Consider the following 17,876-nt stretch of genomic DNA (forward strand, 5'->3'; position numbering starts at 1 on the left):
CACTAAAATTTGTATGACTGCCAATTATGCTTGCCATCATGTTATCCTTAGCTGCCTTCTTTGCTAGATTCAATTTTCTAGTAAGTTCCTTCAATTTCTCCTTACTTCCACAGCCATTTCTAACTCTATTTCTTTCCAGTCTGTACCTCCTTCTTAGCCTCTTTATTTCTCTATTATAATAAGGCAGGTCCTTACCATTCCTTACCACCCTTAAAGGTACAAGCCTGTTTTTGCATTCCTCAACAATTTCTTTAAACCCATCCCACAGTCTGTTTACATTTTTATTTACCGTTTTCCACCGATCATAGTTACTTTTTAGAAACTGCCTCATGCCTGCTTTATCAGCCAAATGGTACTGCCTAATAGTCCTACTTTTAAGACCTTCCTTTCGATCACATTTATTTTTAACTATGATAAAAACAGCTTCATGATCACTAATACCATCTATTACTTCAGTTTCCCTATAGAGCTCATCTGGTTTTATCAGCACCACATCCAGGATATTTATCCCTCTAGTTGGTTCCATCACTTTCTGAATCAGCTGTCCTTCCCATATTAAGTTATTTGCCATTTGTTGGTCATGCTTCCTGTCGTTCGCATTTCCTTCCCAATTGACATCTGGCAAATTCAGATCTCCTGCTACAATCACATTTCTTTCCATGTTGTTTCCCACATAGCCGACTATCCTATCAAATAATTCCGAATCCGCGTCAGTGCTACCCTTTCCCGTTCTGTACACTCTAAATATATTAAGTTGCCTATTATCTTTAGAAATGAGCCTTACACTTAGAATTTCATGTGTTTCATCTTTAACTTTTTCGTAGCTTACAAATTCTTCTTTCACCAGAATGAACACTCCCCCTCCCACCATTCCTATCCTATCTCTACGATACACATTCCAGTGCCATGAGAAAATTTCTGCAGCCAAGATTCAACTCCTATTACAATATCTGGTAAATATATATCTACTAAATTACTTAATTCTATTCCTTTCTTTACAATACTTCTACAGTTCAACACTAACAATTTTATGCCATCCCTACTTGATTTCCAGTTCCCTGTTCCTTTATCACCGCTCCCTAGGCCACCCCGTTTCCCTGAATATACCTCCCTATTACCCTTCCAAACAAATTTCCTAACTTCTACGTACCACTGTGGTTTAAGTGAAGGCCATCTGAGCGCAGATCCCCATCTCCTACCCACCCATTACGATCTAGAAATTTCACTCCCAGTTTCCCACATACCCACTCCATAGTCTCATTTAAATCCCCAATCACCCTCCAGTCAGTATCCCTTCTACACAGTATTCCACTAATAACAATCTTCGCTTTCTTAAACTTCATCCGTGCTGAATTTACCAAATTCCACACATCTCTAACTATGTTGGTACTTATATCAGCTTGCCTTACGTTGTTGGTACCAACGTGAAACACTACCACCTTCTCCTTCCCCTCCTTCCTTTCTTCTACTTTCCTTAACATCTGCCTCAACCTAATTCCTGGATAACATTCTACCCTGGTTCCCTTTCCTCCACACACTTTCCCCACATGTCTAACGATGGAATCCCCCATGACCAGAGCCTCATCCCTACCCACCTCATTTGATCCCCTCCCCTCCTGGTCAGCCCTATCTTTCCTGATAGCTGCAGAAGCTACTTCCTCCTCCCCATGACCCTGTTCCACCTGTCTTTTCCTATCCTCTACTCCGCATTTCCCTTTCCTACCTTTTTCCTTCCTCCTACTTCCACACATCTCAGCAACAGTTCCCTGTCCCTCATCTTCCCTCTGTTGTTCTACCTGGAGAGACTCGTACCGATTTCACACAGACACCTGTCCTGAATTCTGATCCTGAATAGAGCCCTTAGCCTTCAATCTCCTTCCCCTTAGAACGTTAGACCACCTGTCTTCTACAACTCCCCCCTTTCCTTCCCCTCCCTCTTGTTCACCTACTGTAACCTGTACACTGTTTGAGGGAGTCTTATCTTCCTTCCTGTCTTCTGTGAGAATCCTAATAATATCCCTCAAACTCTCCAACTCCTCCCTCATACCCCTCAATGCCTCGCCACACCCACAGTTCATACACTCGCGCTCCTCAGCCATTCTTTACGTAAAAAATGAAAATAAAAATAAAATAAATTATTTGCCAAAAAATAAATGAAAGGAGGGATATATTGTCTGGGATAGTACTCAAGGATCACACTACAATAAAGTAATTAATATACGACTACACTACAATACTACTTAGTCGTACACTAATTTTTATCCTACAATCCCTAACAGGATAAAAACTGCTGTTAATTACTGAATATCGAATACACAAGAACTACACAATTCCAAACTGCAATTAAGCCTATCCTAATTACAACAGAATTTTTAGTAGGAGTTTCTTCGGATACCTCTACTACACCAGTACTACACAAATATTTTATAATAATAAAATAAGCACACTAAATTCTAATAGGATATTACTCGTATACTACTGTACAGTACACTACAGTAATTTTTAAACTACTTCAGATGTATCCTAATTACGATACCGGTACCTTATGTCACTACTAAGCACAAACAGAAATGAAATTTGGAAGAAGTACTGTACTCAAAGATTACCAACAAAGCTAAATGCTTAGACAAATTATTATTAATACAATGCTCTAATAGATACACACGTAAGATAACACACGAATATAGAAGGCAAGATACGGCACTATCTAAATGTACTGTATCTATACTACAATGTATCTACACTACAATTTTCAGTTGAAGTGTGGTTATATGAACTTTTACCGCTGGTGGATTAGTATTATTTTCCCTACTACGCGGGACAGAGAATAAAAGTGTCCTTAAATGCTGAGAATAAGAGGTTGTCTACTATAATTTCTGTCAAAACCACGCCGGGGGTTTGAAGTGCAATATTATTGGGATCCAGGAATTTGATTATTAACTTTTACTCGATGAATAAACGAAGGTGGAAAGTACAAAGTATGCAGGGAACTAAGACTACAAATTATCGGAATAATGAATCAGCTGACTTTGCGTTTATTTACACTACTAACATGTGCATGTAGCAACAATCGTCAACAATCCAAAAAACTGTTAAGTACCGTAATTATCCAGTGAAATTACCGTGTTATTTAATGCAATCAATTATTACCTTCGTGATAGTTTGAACGGATATCAGTACGAAATATTGGAAAAGCAGCGGCGGAAATTACAATGAGTTACAACACCTTATGATAATCTGCCTTTGTAAGTATAATACCAACGAACCTAAAGATATTTAAAAATATTGTTTTAAATGTTAATATTATTACCTAAAGTATTTCCTAAACCTAAATTCGAAACAAAGTACACCTAGCTAGCCTACTTAACCTAGAAAACGTAATCTACTGAACACCAAATGAATTACTTGTTATAATATTCAAATAAATAACACTACTCCCAATTTCTACCAAGAAGCACTAAACACCAATATACAAATAGCACTAAATGGAACACACACACACACAAAATTTAAATTATTTCAATATTTTTTAAAACTATTTTTTCACTACAATAATGCAAGAGCTCTCTCAACAGCCAACCGTTTACAAGCGCATCCAACAATGCAATGCAGAAGTTATGTGAGTTGATCGTTACATTGACTTGATTAAATAATATTTGTATATGCGGCGATATAAAGGTATGTTGAAAATATGAGGTCAGGAATCCGAGAATATATATTATTCATTAATCTTAGGAATTATGATAAATATGACGACGTATGAGGAAAGAATTTTATGTAAGGTTAATAATGAAAGATTAAGTAACGCAAATACGGATCAAGGTTATAATAGGTGCTATTAATTATGTGAAATATGGAATAACCTATAATATGAGTTTATGGCAATTTGATAATGGACTTACATGTTAATAATAGATTATGGTCATCAAAAATAATTTCAAGTAACCTATAATTAAGACTCTGATGGCAACTTCAAAGAGAGAGAATTTCATATTTTATTTAAGGTTTAAGCTGATTTAAGCTGAAATAGCAGATCATTGATGGCAGATACGATCTTAGTGTCTTCATTGTGTTAGCCTATCACTATTAAAGAATTAGGAAGTTTCATCCATGGTATTCCTTGTCGACATGCAATCATATGTTTGAATTTTATGAAGTGATATGACTTAAATACAACCTGTTAACAAACTTGTTGACGCTATCTAGGAAGATTTTACCAATTTCTTAGGAAATATTTTGAGTATGTCTAGTCATGATTAATAATATTTTTTAATATATGATGATAGGTAGCCATTGAAAGCTACAGTAATGAAACAGAGCTTATTCTGCATATGTTTAATAAAATAATTTAATCGCATACATCAAAGACGAATGATATATTTTCTCTTAAAAACATTCTTGGTAATCCTAAAGAATTTTACTTTATTCTTATTGTATAATTTCTGTACTTTCAAGCATGTTAATTGAATTATTTTCTTAAAATGTCAACATAAAGAATTCTTGAATTTTTATCCTTCAATAAGAGGCATAGCAGATGTGAATTGTAATTTATGCGAGGTCAGGATAATTTTCGTTAAGTAATTTCAATTACATGTTACAAATCTCATGTTATGCTCCGTATTGAAATATACTTAAAGTAAAATAATAATACTAGATTATAAATTCCACCTGTTCAATACATAAGACTTTTTTATTTAAATTTAAGAAATAGTTCTTAACATATTAGAATAGGGACATGTTTCACCCTTTAAATGAGGGCATCATCAGCCTAAAAATCTCATACCTGAAAGAAAGATAGATCAGGATCCTGATTGTTCTTATACCTAATAAGAGGATACTGTTTTAGGTACAAATGTGTATAAAATGACTAGCAAGTAGAATATAGTAGTTATAAGTACTCTTATGACAAAGTCATATAATCAATCCTTATTGTAGATCTTTACCAATGTCTCGTTTTTTAAAATGTGGTAACAAGTGGTTAGTTAAAAGTTCAAAAAGAATACGTAAATTGCTGCGCTGAAATAAAATTTGGTAAATATGGTGCCTTATTCTGGATATGGCGTAAGGAGCTTGTTGTTGTTTGAGTCATCAGTCCATAGACTGGTTTGATGCAGCTCTCAATGCCACCCTATCCTGTGCTAACCTTTTCATTTCTGCCTAACTACTGCATCCTACATCTGTTCTAATCTGCTTATCATATTCATGCCTTGGTTTACCCCTACCGTTCTTACCACCTACACTTCCTTCAAAAACCAACTGAACAAGTCCTGGGTGTCTTAAGATGTGTCCTATCATTCTATCTCTTCTTCTCGTCAAATTTAGCCAAATCGATCTCCTCTCGCCAATTCGATTCAGTATCTCTCCATTTGTGATTCAATCTATCCATCTCACCTTCAGCATTCTTCTGAAAGTTTTCAAAAAACATCTTTCTAATTGAAGTGAGCAAATTTCTTCTCTTAAGAAACCTCTTCCTTGCTTGTGCTAATCTGCATTTTATGTCCTCCTTACTTCTGCCATCATTAGTTATTTTACTAGCCAAGTAACAATATTCATCTACTTCCTTTAAGACTTCATCTCCTAAATTAATACTTCCTGCATCACCTGCCTTCATTCAACTGCATTCCATTACTTTGGTTTTGGACTTCTTTATTTTCATCTTGTACTCCTTACCCAAGACTTCATCAATACCATTTAGCAGCTTCTCGAGATCTTCTGCAGTCTCAGATAAAATAACAATATCATCGGCAAATCTCAAGGTTTTGATTTCCTCTCCTTGGATTGTGATTCCGTTTCCAAATTTCTCTTTGATTTCCTTTACTGCTTGTTCTATGTAAACGTTGAAAAGAAGGGGGGACAAACTGCAGGCTTGCCTCACTCCTTTCTGGATTGCTGCTTCTTTTTCAAAGCCCTCGATTCTTATCACTACAGACTGATTTTTATACAGCTTATAAGAGCTTAATATTTAGGATAAAAGTCACTCTTAGTGGTAGTAAGTTGTTAATTTTATACGGAAAGATAATAGGACAAACTTCTTAAAGCACTTTGGAGCGAGAACAAGTACTCGTCAGAAATATAGCTGTTTTTATAATTAGCTGGTAGACGTGGTTAAGAACTATTTCTTAAATTTAAATAAAAAACTCTTATATATTGAACAGGTGGAATTTATAATCTAGTATTATTATTTGACTAGTAATTTCAATGCGAATAGACTTCAAGGAAAGGAATTATTTTTATTTACGAAGACAAGACCTTGGAAGATGATGGTATATTTTATGATTGCAGACTAAAAAGTCAAGATCAAGAGAATAATTACGAAACAATACTTTCAAAGTAATATCAATGAAAATACTAAAAATATTGGCACGATGGATTTAACTTATCTGAAGTACAGTATACTATATTATTCTGAATAAATATTAGTAATTAAGAATTTAATTCATCATTATTATTTATAGATTATAGAATTAATATACGATAATCTCGTAATTGAAAATGAGTAAATTAATTTACAGTTGGTTCTTTATAATATAATGGCCTGTTAAATTACGATATCGTGAATGAAGGAGAGATGAAGGGTAATTCTCAGTCGAAGTCATGTAAAAAAAAAAAAAAATCTTGTGTATAACATAATCCCTGAGATGTTCTCCGACGTTAGCTGTGGATTTTCTTGAACGCCAACGTGGGCCAAGTGGAAGAAAGAGAAGATGCCCAGTATGGTTGCAAAAGCAAGTGGTGGCGCAATACTTATTTCAGATACATTTTGATAAATATATGGTCAAGCAGTAGTGATAGTGAGGGTGATGAAAATGAAAACTGCCGCCTGTATTACATTCTGTTTTAGCTGCAATAAATGATACAAAATTTCCTCAAATTGTTCGTTGGCTTGAAAATACTGAACAAACATGTTCCAAGAAGGACATTCCTGGTATCATTAATGAGCAGAATATCTCTTACATATGGTACGTCCAATTTTTCTCCTTCGAAAGCTCCATGAGCTTTTCCCAAGACAAATATTTCCATCCAACCATTTATTTTATCTTGTTTTTCCAGACTCTCGCTGAATGCCCCAAAAAGAATATCTTTCCTTATTTCTATTTCCTTCCAAATGAATAACTTTGTTTCTCGACACCATTTTAACAATGCAAGCAGAGTTTGCAATTTCGTAACAATTAAGTTTGGCGGCCGAATATCGTTATCAGCGGCATCTGATTCCTAATGACAGACCAAGGTATGTCAGACTATCGCGAGGATCGCGGAAGAACAGAATGGGTGATAATAACGGAGTAACTTCCTATCATTAAAGAAATAAACTGAAAAATAAGAAATTCACAGAAATATTAGAGTTCTTTTAATCTTAGCTGCATAACTTACCTTAAAATACGATATTATGATAAATGAAGTAAGCATAAAAATCACTGAATATACTGTATATGTTATTGGACCAGGTACAAGTGCTGCATTCTTGGGCAACTTTTCTGTGTTGGAGTAAGTATTATAAGCTAAAGTAAGTAATTTTACAGCTAATGGAGTTTTTAGAGCATATTACAACAATTTAGGGCAAAATACAAAATTAACTTCTCTAAATTATGAACACAATTAGACATTGGGACACTGCTGTCCCTGCATACCACAAAGGCAAATACTATCAATATGAAGATCAGTAAAGCAGATGTGTGTGCGTGTGTAATATATGTATGATTCTATGTACGATGTAAGTAAGAATACAGTGTATATTCAAATCTTCAGTTATATATGGATAAGATTGATTAACTAGTTTTCAAAGCTGCATAGCATAGATTTTAAGTTTATTATGTAGGCCTAATGACCAAAAACATGTGCTCAAATATTGCCCAAAAGATATGAAAGAAATGTTTCTTGTTCTTTTTAGGAAAGTGTCATGACGTGAATTTACTGTAACTGATGAGGAAATCGTTCAGGTTTTACGAGCCGAGAGTAGCAATTGTGAAGATGATCTTCCCCTCAATGAAGAAAAACAGCTTTACTAAGATGAAGATAGCGATGCCGGAGAAACACACATACAGTATCAACCAAAAGTTTAAGACCACTTAGTAAGAAACATGAATTTTATTTGTCAATGTCTTATTACAATTACAGGTAATAAATTTTACATTATTCTGTATTGAAGAGCAATGAAAAGTAACATAATTTATTGAATACTGTAGGTGGAAACCTTTATCATTTGTTTTACATTATATGGCTTATTACAAACATACAACAAACAACATGTAATTAATTATGCAGTGATAATGTTCAGTTAACCCTACAACGACCAAGGTTTGGTTGTTACATAGAGGATCAAGCAGGGCTTCTGAGGCTCATTCTAAAAAATACGTCATAATTGCAGATTATACTGGAATAAATTATGAAGCACCATTTCATGGATAATTTTAAGGAAAACTTCAGTATAAAATATTAAATTAAAATTAAATTCACAAATATTAATTACAAATACATATCAAACACAAACATCTTTCTAGTCAGTACCAGTGTCATTTCCAGGAGCATATTGTAAACAGATTACAGTTTTAATAATGTTATTTGTTTTACGCCCCACTAAATTTTACGGTTTTCAGAGATGCCGATTACAGTTTTCTTGCCAAAAACATGTTTCAAACACTTAACACAAACAACCTTGGACTTCGCTAATTTATCACTTTTCACTTCTTTTTGTCACAACTTGGACACAGCAGTAACATCCTCCTCGCTTGACATCACTTGGCAAAGCTGCCATAACTTTTGGTGCATTTTCCAGCTTCCTGTCCAATACATCCTCCATACCAATAACAACTGATTAATTGATGCCTGTAACGTTCTTTGCTTGTTCTTCTATCTGAGGTTTTATTAGATCCAGTGATAGCTGTCGCAAAAGCATGTGATTAGGATGTTTATCTTTCCATTGTGGGAAGTTCAAAACGAACAGTGTGAAGATGTTTGTGTAAACAATGTCAATTATTGTAAAGAAAATATACAGCGACCATCTTCTTGTTCTTCTTTTCACAGAGTAGTTCTTAGTCATCTGGTCAACTGTGTCAACCCCTCCTTTGGTGCTCTTGTAAAATAAGACCATATCAGGCTTGTGTTTGTCATCGTCACATCTCCTGTGTGTTGGGTTGAAAGTATGATGAGGTTACGTTTAGGTTTTTTCATCACAATGTAGGAAACAATTGTCACTGGTTGGTCTGTTAGAATCAGTGGTATTTGTCCAGCCCGTGGGCCAACATATTTCTGTTATAAGTAAGTGGAAATTAATGCAATCTTACTTGGAAAGCGTCTCAGAGGAGAGATGTGTTCATTACGATGTCCAGGAACCATCCACCCCGCCCCAAGAAGTACATTTACTTTTATAACCTAATTAAGATTATTACACGCCATTTTCATTTCTGAAGTAGCTACTTGTATTCCTACTGGCCAATGTAAAGTGGCATGTGATCTTCCTGTGAAGAAAGTTAATCATAAACCCTTACCAACCGCAGCACAATAAAAGGGCAAGTAAATGTAACATGTTAAGAAAACAATGTACCATCCAGATGAATGGTTTTGTCCAGATCCTATCCTAACCGTCCGCGTGGCAAGAATCTTGTCTAGATCCTATCCTAACCGTCCAGACCAATTAGATTTCCTCAAGAAACTATCGAGGCCTAGAGCTGCTTCACGGCTTCTAACCGTCCAGACCAAGGGTCTTGTCCAGATTCTATCCTAACCGTCTGCACAGCAAGAACAACTCCTCACCAATAATGGTGTAACAATAATCACCACCACCAGCTATCGAAGCATAGTTCTAAGTACAGAAGTTGGCAGCATTGAGCACTGCTGGAAAACATCCTTACCGAGAAGGCCGTGAGCGAGTAAACAAACGACAGTCATTACGCGTGTGAAAGTCTTGGCCCACAGGCTGGACTAATGATGAATTAGTCAGTGAAAGCAAACATAGATGAATGAAGCGGCCTATTTTCTGCTTTGTTCAGTTCCTTGGGTATATGCTTCTGATTTGCCTGTAAAGTGCCTACTAAAGTAAGGTGAAAGTCATTCCATAATATCGCAGCAAGTTCAACATTTGTCACATTTCTACCAGACTTTGTTATCGGCTCTACAAGCCTAGTGACCAATGCCATAGAACCCCTTTCAGTTCTGGATTCATTTTTTATGCCTGGCACACACTTCCATTTTCAGAATGTACCTTGTTTCCGCATCACACAACAGTCTTATCAAAATTCCATATTTACCAGGCTTGTCCTTCATAAAATCTTTAAATGGACATCTCCCCCCGAAACAAATACAGTCAAACCTCCCTTCTGCGGACACTGTCAGTTCCGAAGAAAAATGTCCGTTAGGTGTCCGCTAAAACAAGTTTGTAAAAATCGGACAATTTAACGTCAAAGAACATCCACCTTAAATATAAGCTTATATATCTTTATTTTTATTATTCTAAGTCATTTCTGTGTTAGTATTTTATAGAGAGTTATTGTAAGTGAATTTATATCATTTACGAACATTACAGCTTCGAGAAGTAATCCACTGTTACTCATGTTTAACAGACAACTGAAATGCTACGGTTTTTCTGTCTCACTAATTAGTGCCTGTACTGTCTTTTCCTTCTCAAGTTGACTACCTGAGCTCGACCTTATCAGCGACAATCCGAGTTATGAATAGAATGATGCAAGAAGGGAAGAAAATCCCTAGGTAACTTGTGAGTCAGCAGTCTCTGGCAGCATTTCTGGGCAATTAGAATTCTCGGAATAGGTCTGTACACCACTAGGTAGAACTGCATTCCGATGTACCTCCTCTCCCCTTGCTCGCGAAATAGTACAAACTTTCAGAAGGTGTTTCCTTATGTCTGAAGAATGGTTTTAAAAGAAAGGATGACATGTGGTCTGGCGTAATAAATTTTCCGGCAACGTGTGAAATGTCCGCTTAAGTCAAGTGGACGGGACAAATTACAGTGTCCGCTGTCCGGAGTTCGAGGTGTCCGCTAAAATGAGGCCAATTTAACACTTGTCTTATGTAAAATAAAATCGATTCCGAGGAAAATTGTCCGTATAGGGAGGTGTCCGCTGAATAAGGGTGTCCGTTAGGGCAGGTTCGTCTGTATAACATTTCGTCAAAGGTCACGTTCACTCTGGGGGAATAAAATTTCGGCAAAAATGTATTCACCTTCTAAAACAGTTCTTGTAGAGTTGCAAATTTTTTGGTGGCTCTACCTTCTTCATTTGTTGATTTATCACAATTTATCTGAGTAGTTTGGTGATTTCTTTGAATTTACTAGGCTCACGGTACCAGAGTGCCATATAGTGTAGACCACATATCATAGTAATCAACAGTCTTTAGCCCCCATCATAATAAGAAGCCCTACCATAAGCTAACAATTCCTTCTCTGTAACTGGTGACAAATTTCTTATGACAGTCTCTTCATTAGTATGCTGTAGAATAATATCTATTATTTCTGGAGTAAAATAATTATCAAATAATTCTTTAGCACCATTTGCTCTACCATCTCTTCTTAGACCTTGTCTTTCTCTAACTCTGTTTGCCACACATCTCCTAGTAGCATGTCCAGGGTTCCCTGTATGATATCTTGCACTTTTACATATATACCTATGGACACTAGAATGATGAAACATGGTGTTATCACTTGAGACTTGGGACAGACCGATGTAAAGAAAGTTTCGTCTGGAAGCTGACTTCCTTCTTACAGAATATTGTTCATCGCAACTGCGAGCTCACTACATTAGTTTTACTACACCTCAATTCAATCTCATTTACTATATTACCATCCTGGGAGAACACACAACCTCAATACTTGAAATTATCGATCTGTTCTAGCTTTGTACCACCAATCTGACATTCAATTCTGTTGAATTTCTTACCTATTGACATCAATTTAGTCTTCAAAAGGTTAAAATTCATACCATATTCATTGCACCTATTTTCAAGTTCCAAGATATTAGACTGCAGGATTTTGGCACAATCTGCCATTAAGATTAAGTCGTCAACATAGGCCAGACTGCTCAATACACTACCGCCTAACTGAATCCCTCCCTGCCATATTATACCTTTCAGCAGATGATCTATGTATACTACGAACAGCAAAGGTGAAAGATTACAGCCTTGTCTAACCCCTGTAAGTAACATGAACCAAGAACTCATTCTACCATCAATTCTCACTGAAGCCCAATTGTCAACATAAATGCCTTTGATTGATTTTAATAATCTACCTTTAATTCCATAGTTCCTCGGTATGGCGAACATCTTTTCCCCCTGTCATATGCTTTCTCTAGATCCACAAAACATAAACACAACTGCCTATTCCTCTTGTAGCAGTTTTCAATTACCTGGCGTATACTGAAAATCTGATCTGAAACCACACTGACTTTCATCAAACTTCCTCTCAACTACTGATTGCACCCTCAAAAAAAGCTACAGTACTGGAACAGTACTCATCTCTGGATATAGAATGCTCTTCTTCAAGATGGTTCAACTTCCTTCATTCTTTCTCTCTGGTATCTCCTATGATTTCACAATAATTTTCCGAATGTAGTCTGCTGTAGTGTCTTTCAATAGAGGATTTCCTTAAGCACGTAATTATTGCCCCACAGATTAAGCATTTGGCTCAGGTTGCTCCATTATTATGTTGTTGTCTTGCGTTATCTAGTCCACTGATGAACCAGCCGTCTGTCACCGGACGCTTTGTCGCTCTCAGCGCACTACACCATCCAAGTAAAGCAGAGTTGAGCAAGTGTCCGACCAATGCACAGTGCACCGAGCCTCTGTGCCTCAGTTTGCACGCATGAGATTTTGGGCATTTGAGAGGCCCTATTCTAGAACAATGTGCGATATTTCCTCTTACACTCATAAAACACTGAAATTTAATACAGTAACACACACTTTACTGCTTTTGCAATCTGAAAGCAAAATACAGGTTTCCACCTGCTGCAAAAACCACATGCAAGCTTTTCTTAAACGGGATATAACATGTGGCGGTCAGCCTCGACTCTCATCAGTGTATAGATATCGGCTCAGCCTCGACTCTCATCAGTGTATAGATATCGGCTCAAAGTAACTTTGGCAGTTTATATAATGCTCGGCATGGGTTGTTGCTGGACATGTCCACAAAGTTGGATGAGAACAATATATCAACCAGTCCTAAAGCAAACACTAATTTGTTGTTTCTGTAGGGTTAGAGATTAGTTCACATATTCTGAAGACTTAGGGCCGATTGCAGAAACGGTATTTAGACGATGTCTATGGTTAAACAATGCCTAAGTGTGGATGCCGCATTGCAGAGACGTTATTTATCACTTAGACACTGTCTAAAACCGATGTTCAACCGGTCATGTTTAAACACTGCCGAGAGCACTGTTTAACCTCAAATGAGAGGAGTGAATCACAATCAGACATTATGTACATTGAAATATGTAATTTGCATTATCATGTTGAGACGATTCCGGGAAGAAAGGTTAGTCCACGGGGAGATGGATCTTAAAATAAGGTTTCGCTTTTCGAGATTTGTTTCTTGAGACTCACAAAGTGACAGTCCGATAACTGTCAACTTGAATACAATTCTTGGCAACCAATATATTTTATTATATACATAGGGTAATTTCCATGGAATTATAGGTCACTTCGACTATATACTTATCAGAATTGCGTGCCCCAATCGTCAGAGGATTCACATACATCGACCGGGAGGAATTCACTTATATTTACTGCCAAGTAAACACACATAATAGTGAAAACTAAAAAGTAGGTTGTATGGGTTTTTTATATATATAATCGTATAAGTTTTCGGCAATTATCAGATAGGAAAAGGCAAGTGGTGGTGATTATTGTTTAAAGAGGACTGGGGAAGAAGAGCCGTGGTCATAATAACAGCCCTAGTATTTGCCTGATGTAAAAATAGGGAAACTAAGGAAAACAATTTTCGCGGCTGCCGATGATGCGTTTCGAACCTACGATCTTCAGAATGCAAGCTACATCTATATGGCACGTACAGCACACTTGGTTACACATTACTATTGTTTCATCTTGCCTTCGTCAAAGCTACCGTATTTATGAGCAAATTACACTCACTGTAAGAACGCTATAATGAAAGCTACAATTCTCCGTATGGTGGAGTGTCGCTTTAGAGTCGATAATATTATATTTAATTTCCACCGAAAGCGATACTCTTATGTGTGGGCAAGTCATGCTCAGCCGTATTTGAGTAATGTGTAGGAAGATAAACAGCTGACTGGCGTTTGGCGCGCGCACCAACGAATTTCATTGGTTGCGACAAGCAAAGAGTTGCATGAAAGATACTTCTGTCTCCATTTTCAAACCAAAATTGAAACTTTAAGCGATGTCTAGTTAAACATCGACTGAACATTGTTTATGCAATGGAAGGCCGTGCTTGATTTAGACGTTGTCTAGGTAGACGATGTCTAAAGCTTAAAACTAGTCATCGTTTCTGCAATCGGCCCATAATGATCGAATCTTAATTACCATAAATTTATTACAAACAAACATACATACCTCATAATTCCGCTGGCCAAGAATTCTAATGTATGTGCACTTAATCCTGAAGGCCATTAATTTAATGATACGCATGTAGCTCGACTTACGGAGATCGATGGCATTTAGAAGTGCCTGAAACAGAATAATGAATATGACTTAATACATATCTACACATACACGTACGTAATGAATTTGTACAAGCAGAAAATACTTCACAGACACTCCTCGTGGTAAAAAGAATCAATTCAACTTCCAAACAGTTCAAGATTTTAAAATCAGAATACAAGGTTTATTTTAGTAAATAGAATTAAAAAACTATGACATACGTTATAAGCTAGAATTATACTAGTGCCCTACCACTATTAGAAGAAAATTATTGGCTCACTACTATAAGGACCTGCTTGTAACTTTGTTCTCATGGAACTTGCCAAGCAGTAAATGCAAAATAAAGAGATCTGATACCTGGATATTTAAAAAAAGTGTTATTCATGGTCACTCCTTGGTGCTATTCAACAGGACTGGGCTATGTGCTGGCATCGAGTTTCACCCTGTCTCTTCCTACTATCATATATCATGTAATTCATTTCATCTCATTAACTCCTGTGTTGAGATTGATGTCAGAAAGGGCATCTGGTCATAAAAATTTGCTATGAAGATTCATCCCATTTCATACCCAATCCCTTAGACAAACTGGGCTAAGGTTGGTCGCGCACATTATTAATGGTCGCCTGCCTGATGATCATGATTGTTAAGGCATCAAGTCTGTATGGTCTAACACAGTGGTTAGCTGGTTCCAGCCCCGTTGGTGGAAAAAAATTTCACTACCAGAATGCTGGCTGGCAGGGTAGGACAGGTGGTGTGGTATACAATTTCTACTAATTATATCATGTGCCAAAAGCTTGGATTCGATTCTGAACCTCTCTGCAGTATTCATATGAATTTGACTGTCAGGCGGGGATGTAAAACCTCGAGCAAATCCCTGGGTGTTATTCGACAGGAGCAGGCCATGTGCAGACACTAGGTTTCACCCTCTCCCTACCTCATTATTATCACTGCATGTTATAAATCTCATTCCGTATGGACGGTTATCACTTAAAAAAATAAAAAGTATTCATAAGATCCTCCTTTACAATACAAAACAAACCATCTTAGATGGGACAATGTCTATACACGTTTTAGCCTAATCTCAAGGCCATCTTCAATAGAAGATCAATTATTACATTACATAAACAAATTATATATATATTTATTGAACGAATCAACGACTTCCCGCAATTACGGGTTGCCACAATGGACAAAGTAAAGCATATCATGATAGAGAAAGTTTTTATCATATAGAAATATAGTGATAATAAGGATTTCTTAGATTATGGAGGTCCGAACAGGTGAGATTTCAGGATTTGTACTGATCCACGTATGGTGGTGGTAACTATTCTTTCAATGCTGTTGATGGGCAGGTCGAACTTTTTCCAGAATTCTACGAACAAGGCAGGTATTGTGCCACGAGCACCAATCATTAGGCCGATAATCTCTACTTCATTCAGCTGGTATTTATTTTTGTAGAACGGAATGGTGGGCGCGTAGATGTTCTGTTTTTCAAGATGAACTTCAGTAGACTGGCCGACATGGTGCTCGAATCGGATAGTCGGATCGATAATGAAGCCTTTCGTGTCGTTATCTTTAAAGGCAATTATGTCAATTCGTCTTGTGCTCCCTGTCGTAGACAAACCGTGGACTTCTTCATATACACGGAAGTGTTTGCTACGGAGTTCTTCTGCAATCAGTGATCTTATCTTGTGGTGACGTGAGTTTCTCAGTACTTCGCCGTAGGGGCAAGAACCCAGGACGTGAGCCAGTGTTTCTTTCTCTCTGACGCATCTGCGACAGAGGTTTCCGTCCTGAGTTCTGCCCGGGATAGTTCGTACTGCAGAAACATTCGATGTCATCTTGATTGCCTCTCGCCATTCGCTACAAGAAAGTCCCTGGTGATGCCTAATCCAATTATTGGCCGGTGTGTACTCTTTATACAACTCTACACCGATCCCCTTCTGAGGCAAAGAGCACCAAGTTGCCATTTCACGACTTCTTAGTTCTTGGCGGATTTTTCTTGGATTTGGAAGGTCACTGCCTTTATTGGAGAATCGGTTAATATCTGTGATGTTGAGGGCCTGTAGACAATGCGTCGTTTCGGATGTCAGATCACGCATCTTTAAAACGTACCTATTGCTGGCTCGGCGAAGAGCGTTGCATGCACTTATTTGTTGCAGGTGTACTTCCCAGGTTGCTTTGAAAAGTCCGAGGCCTTTGAATCTTAAATCAGAATACAGAGAACTATCGGGTGTATCCGTGGGTAATTGCAAAATTTCCTTTAGGGAGCTCTTTACCATTTTGTCGGCGGTTTTCAGGAAGCTAAGCGGTACTTGTCTAATTTCAGCGGTCTGAAAAGCATACACGAGAGTGGGACTGACTGCTTTGTTCAAAACAGTGAACTTTTGATCTGTCTTTAACAAAGGTGAGGCTGTAAGAGCATCTAACTTCTTGTGCAAGGTTTTTAAAGAAGTGTTTGCATCAAAGGTGAGTGTTTCGTTAAAAGTGACACCAAGATATCGAATTTCTTCTCTTTCTTTAACAGTACTGACCTTAAAATTGTCATGAATATCGAGCACTCCGTCCACGAGTTTCCCCTTTTCAATACATATGCCCACACATTTGTTGGCATTTATCTGTAGACCGATTTCCTGGAACAACGTGATAGCGATGCGTGTCAACTCAAGAGCCGCTTCCTTATTTTTGCCAACAATAACTGTGTCATCGGCGAAACCTATAATACTAAGAGGGGGCAATTCTGCAGAAACTGATTTGCCATATGCTTGTAGTAGGTTTTCTTCTGTTATCTCATAAAAAATGAAATCTGTGGCCAAGTTATACAATGCTGGCGATAATGGTGATCCCTGCATAAGTCCTCTCAACAAGCGAATTGGCTTCGTTTTACCCTTAGTGGTTTCGATCTGTGTTGTATTGTCAGTCTGTAGATTGATGATTAGTTCCTTCAGTTTAGATGGAAGTGGCTCGCCAGCTAGTGTTAGATTTAAGTGCTCGTGTCCGATGTTGTCAAAGGCTTTTGATATGTCTAGAAAGATCACGGTAACATCTTGCTTATCTGTCTTTGCTGTCTTGAGGAGTCCTCTGAGAATGGAAGTATTTATAAGGCATCCTGGCTAGTCGTTAAAGCCTCTTTGGTGTTCGCTGAAAGTTACAAAGGAGCGCAAATGCTGATCTAATACCCTTTCAATAACACGTCTAATTACCGAACAGATCGTTACCGGTCTCCAGTTTGACAGACATTCGACATCGCCTTTCTTATG

At 37.3% G+C, this 17,876-nt stretch overlaps 1 protein-coding gene across 1 annotated transcript in view; it reads right to left on the reverse strand.

Annotated features, from left to right (window-relative positions):
• The window catches only part of LOC136876493 (structural maintenance of chromosomes protein 6), a 271,830-nt gene that overhangs the window by 56,988 nt on the left and 196,966 nt on the right, over positions 1 to 17,876 (reverse strand). The window contains exon 17 of the mRNA XM_067150494.2: positions 14,530 to 14,643. Within this exon, the coding sequence (XP_067006595.2) occupies positions 14,530 to 14,643 (114 nt within the window). The remainder of the gene's footprint in view (positions 1 to 14,529; positions 14,644 to 17,876) is intronic.

Source organism: Anabrus simplex, chromosome 6 (genome assembly GCF_040414725.1).
Source record: "Anabrus simplex isolate iqAnaSimp1 chromosome 6, ASM4041472v1, whole genome shotgun sequence".
Taxonomy (NCBI): domain Eukaryota; kingdom Metazoa; phylum Arthropoda; class Insecta; order Orthoptera; family Tettigoniidae; genus Anabrus; species Anabrus simplex.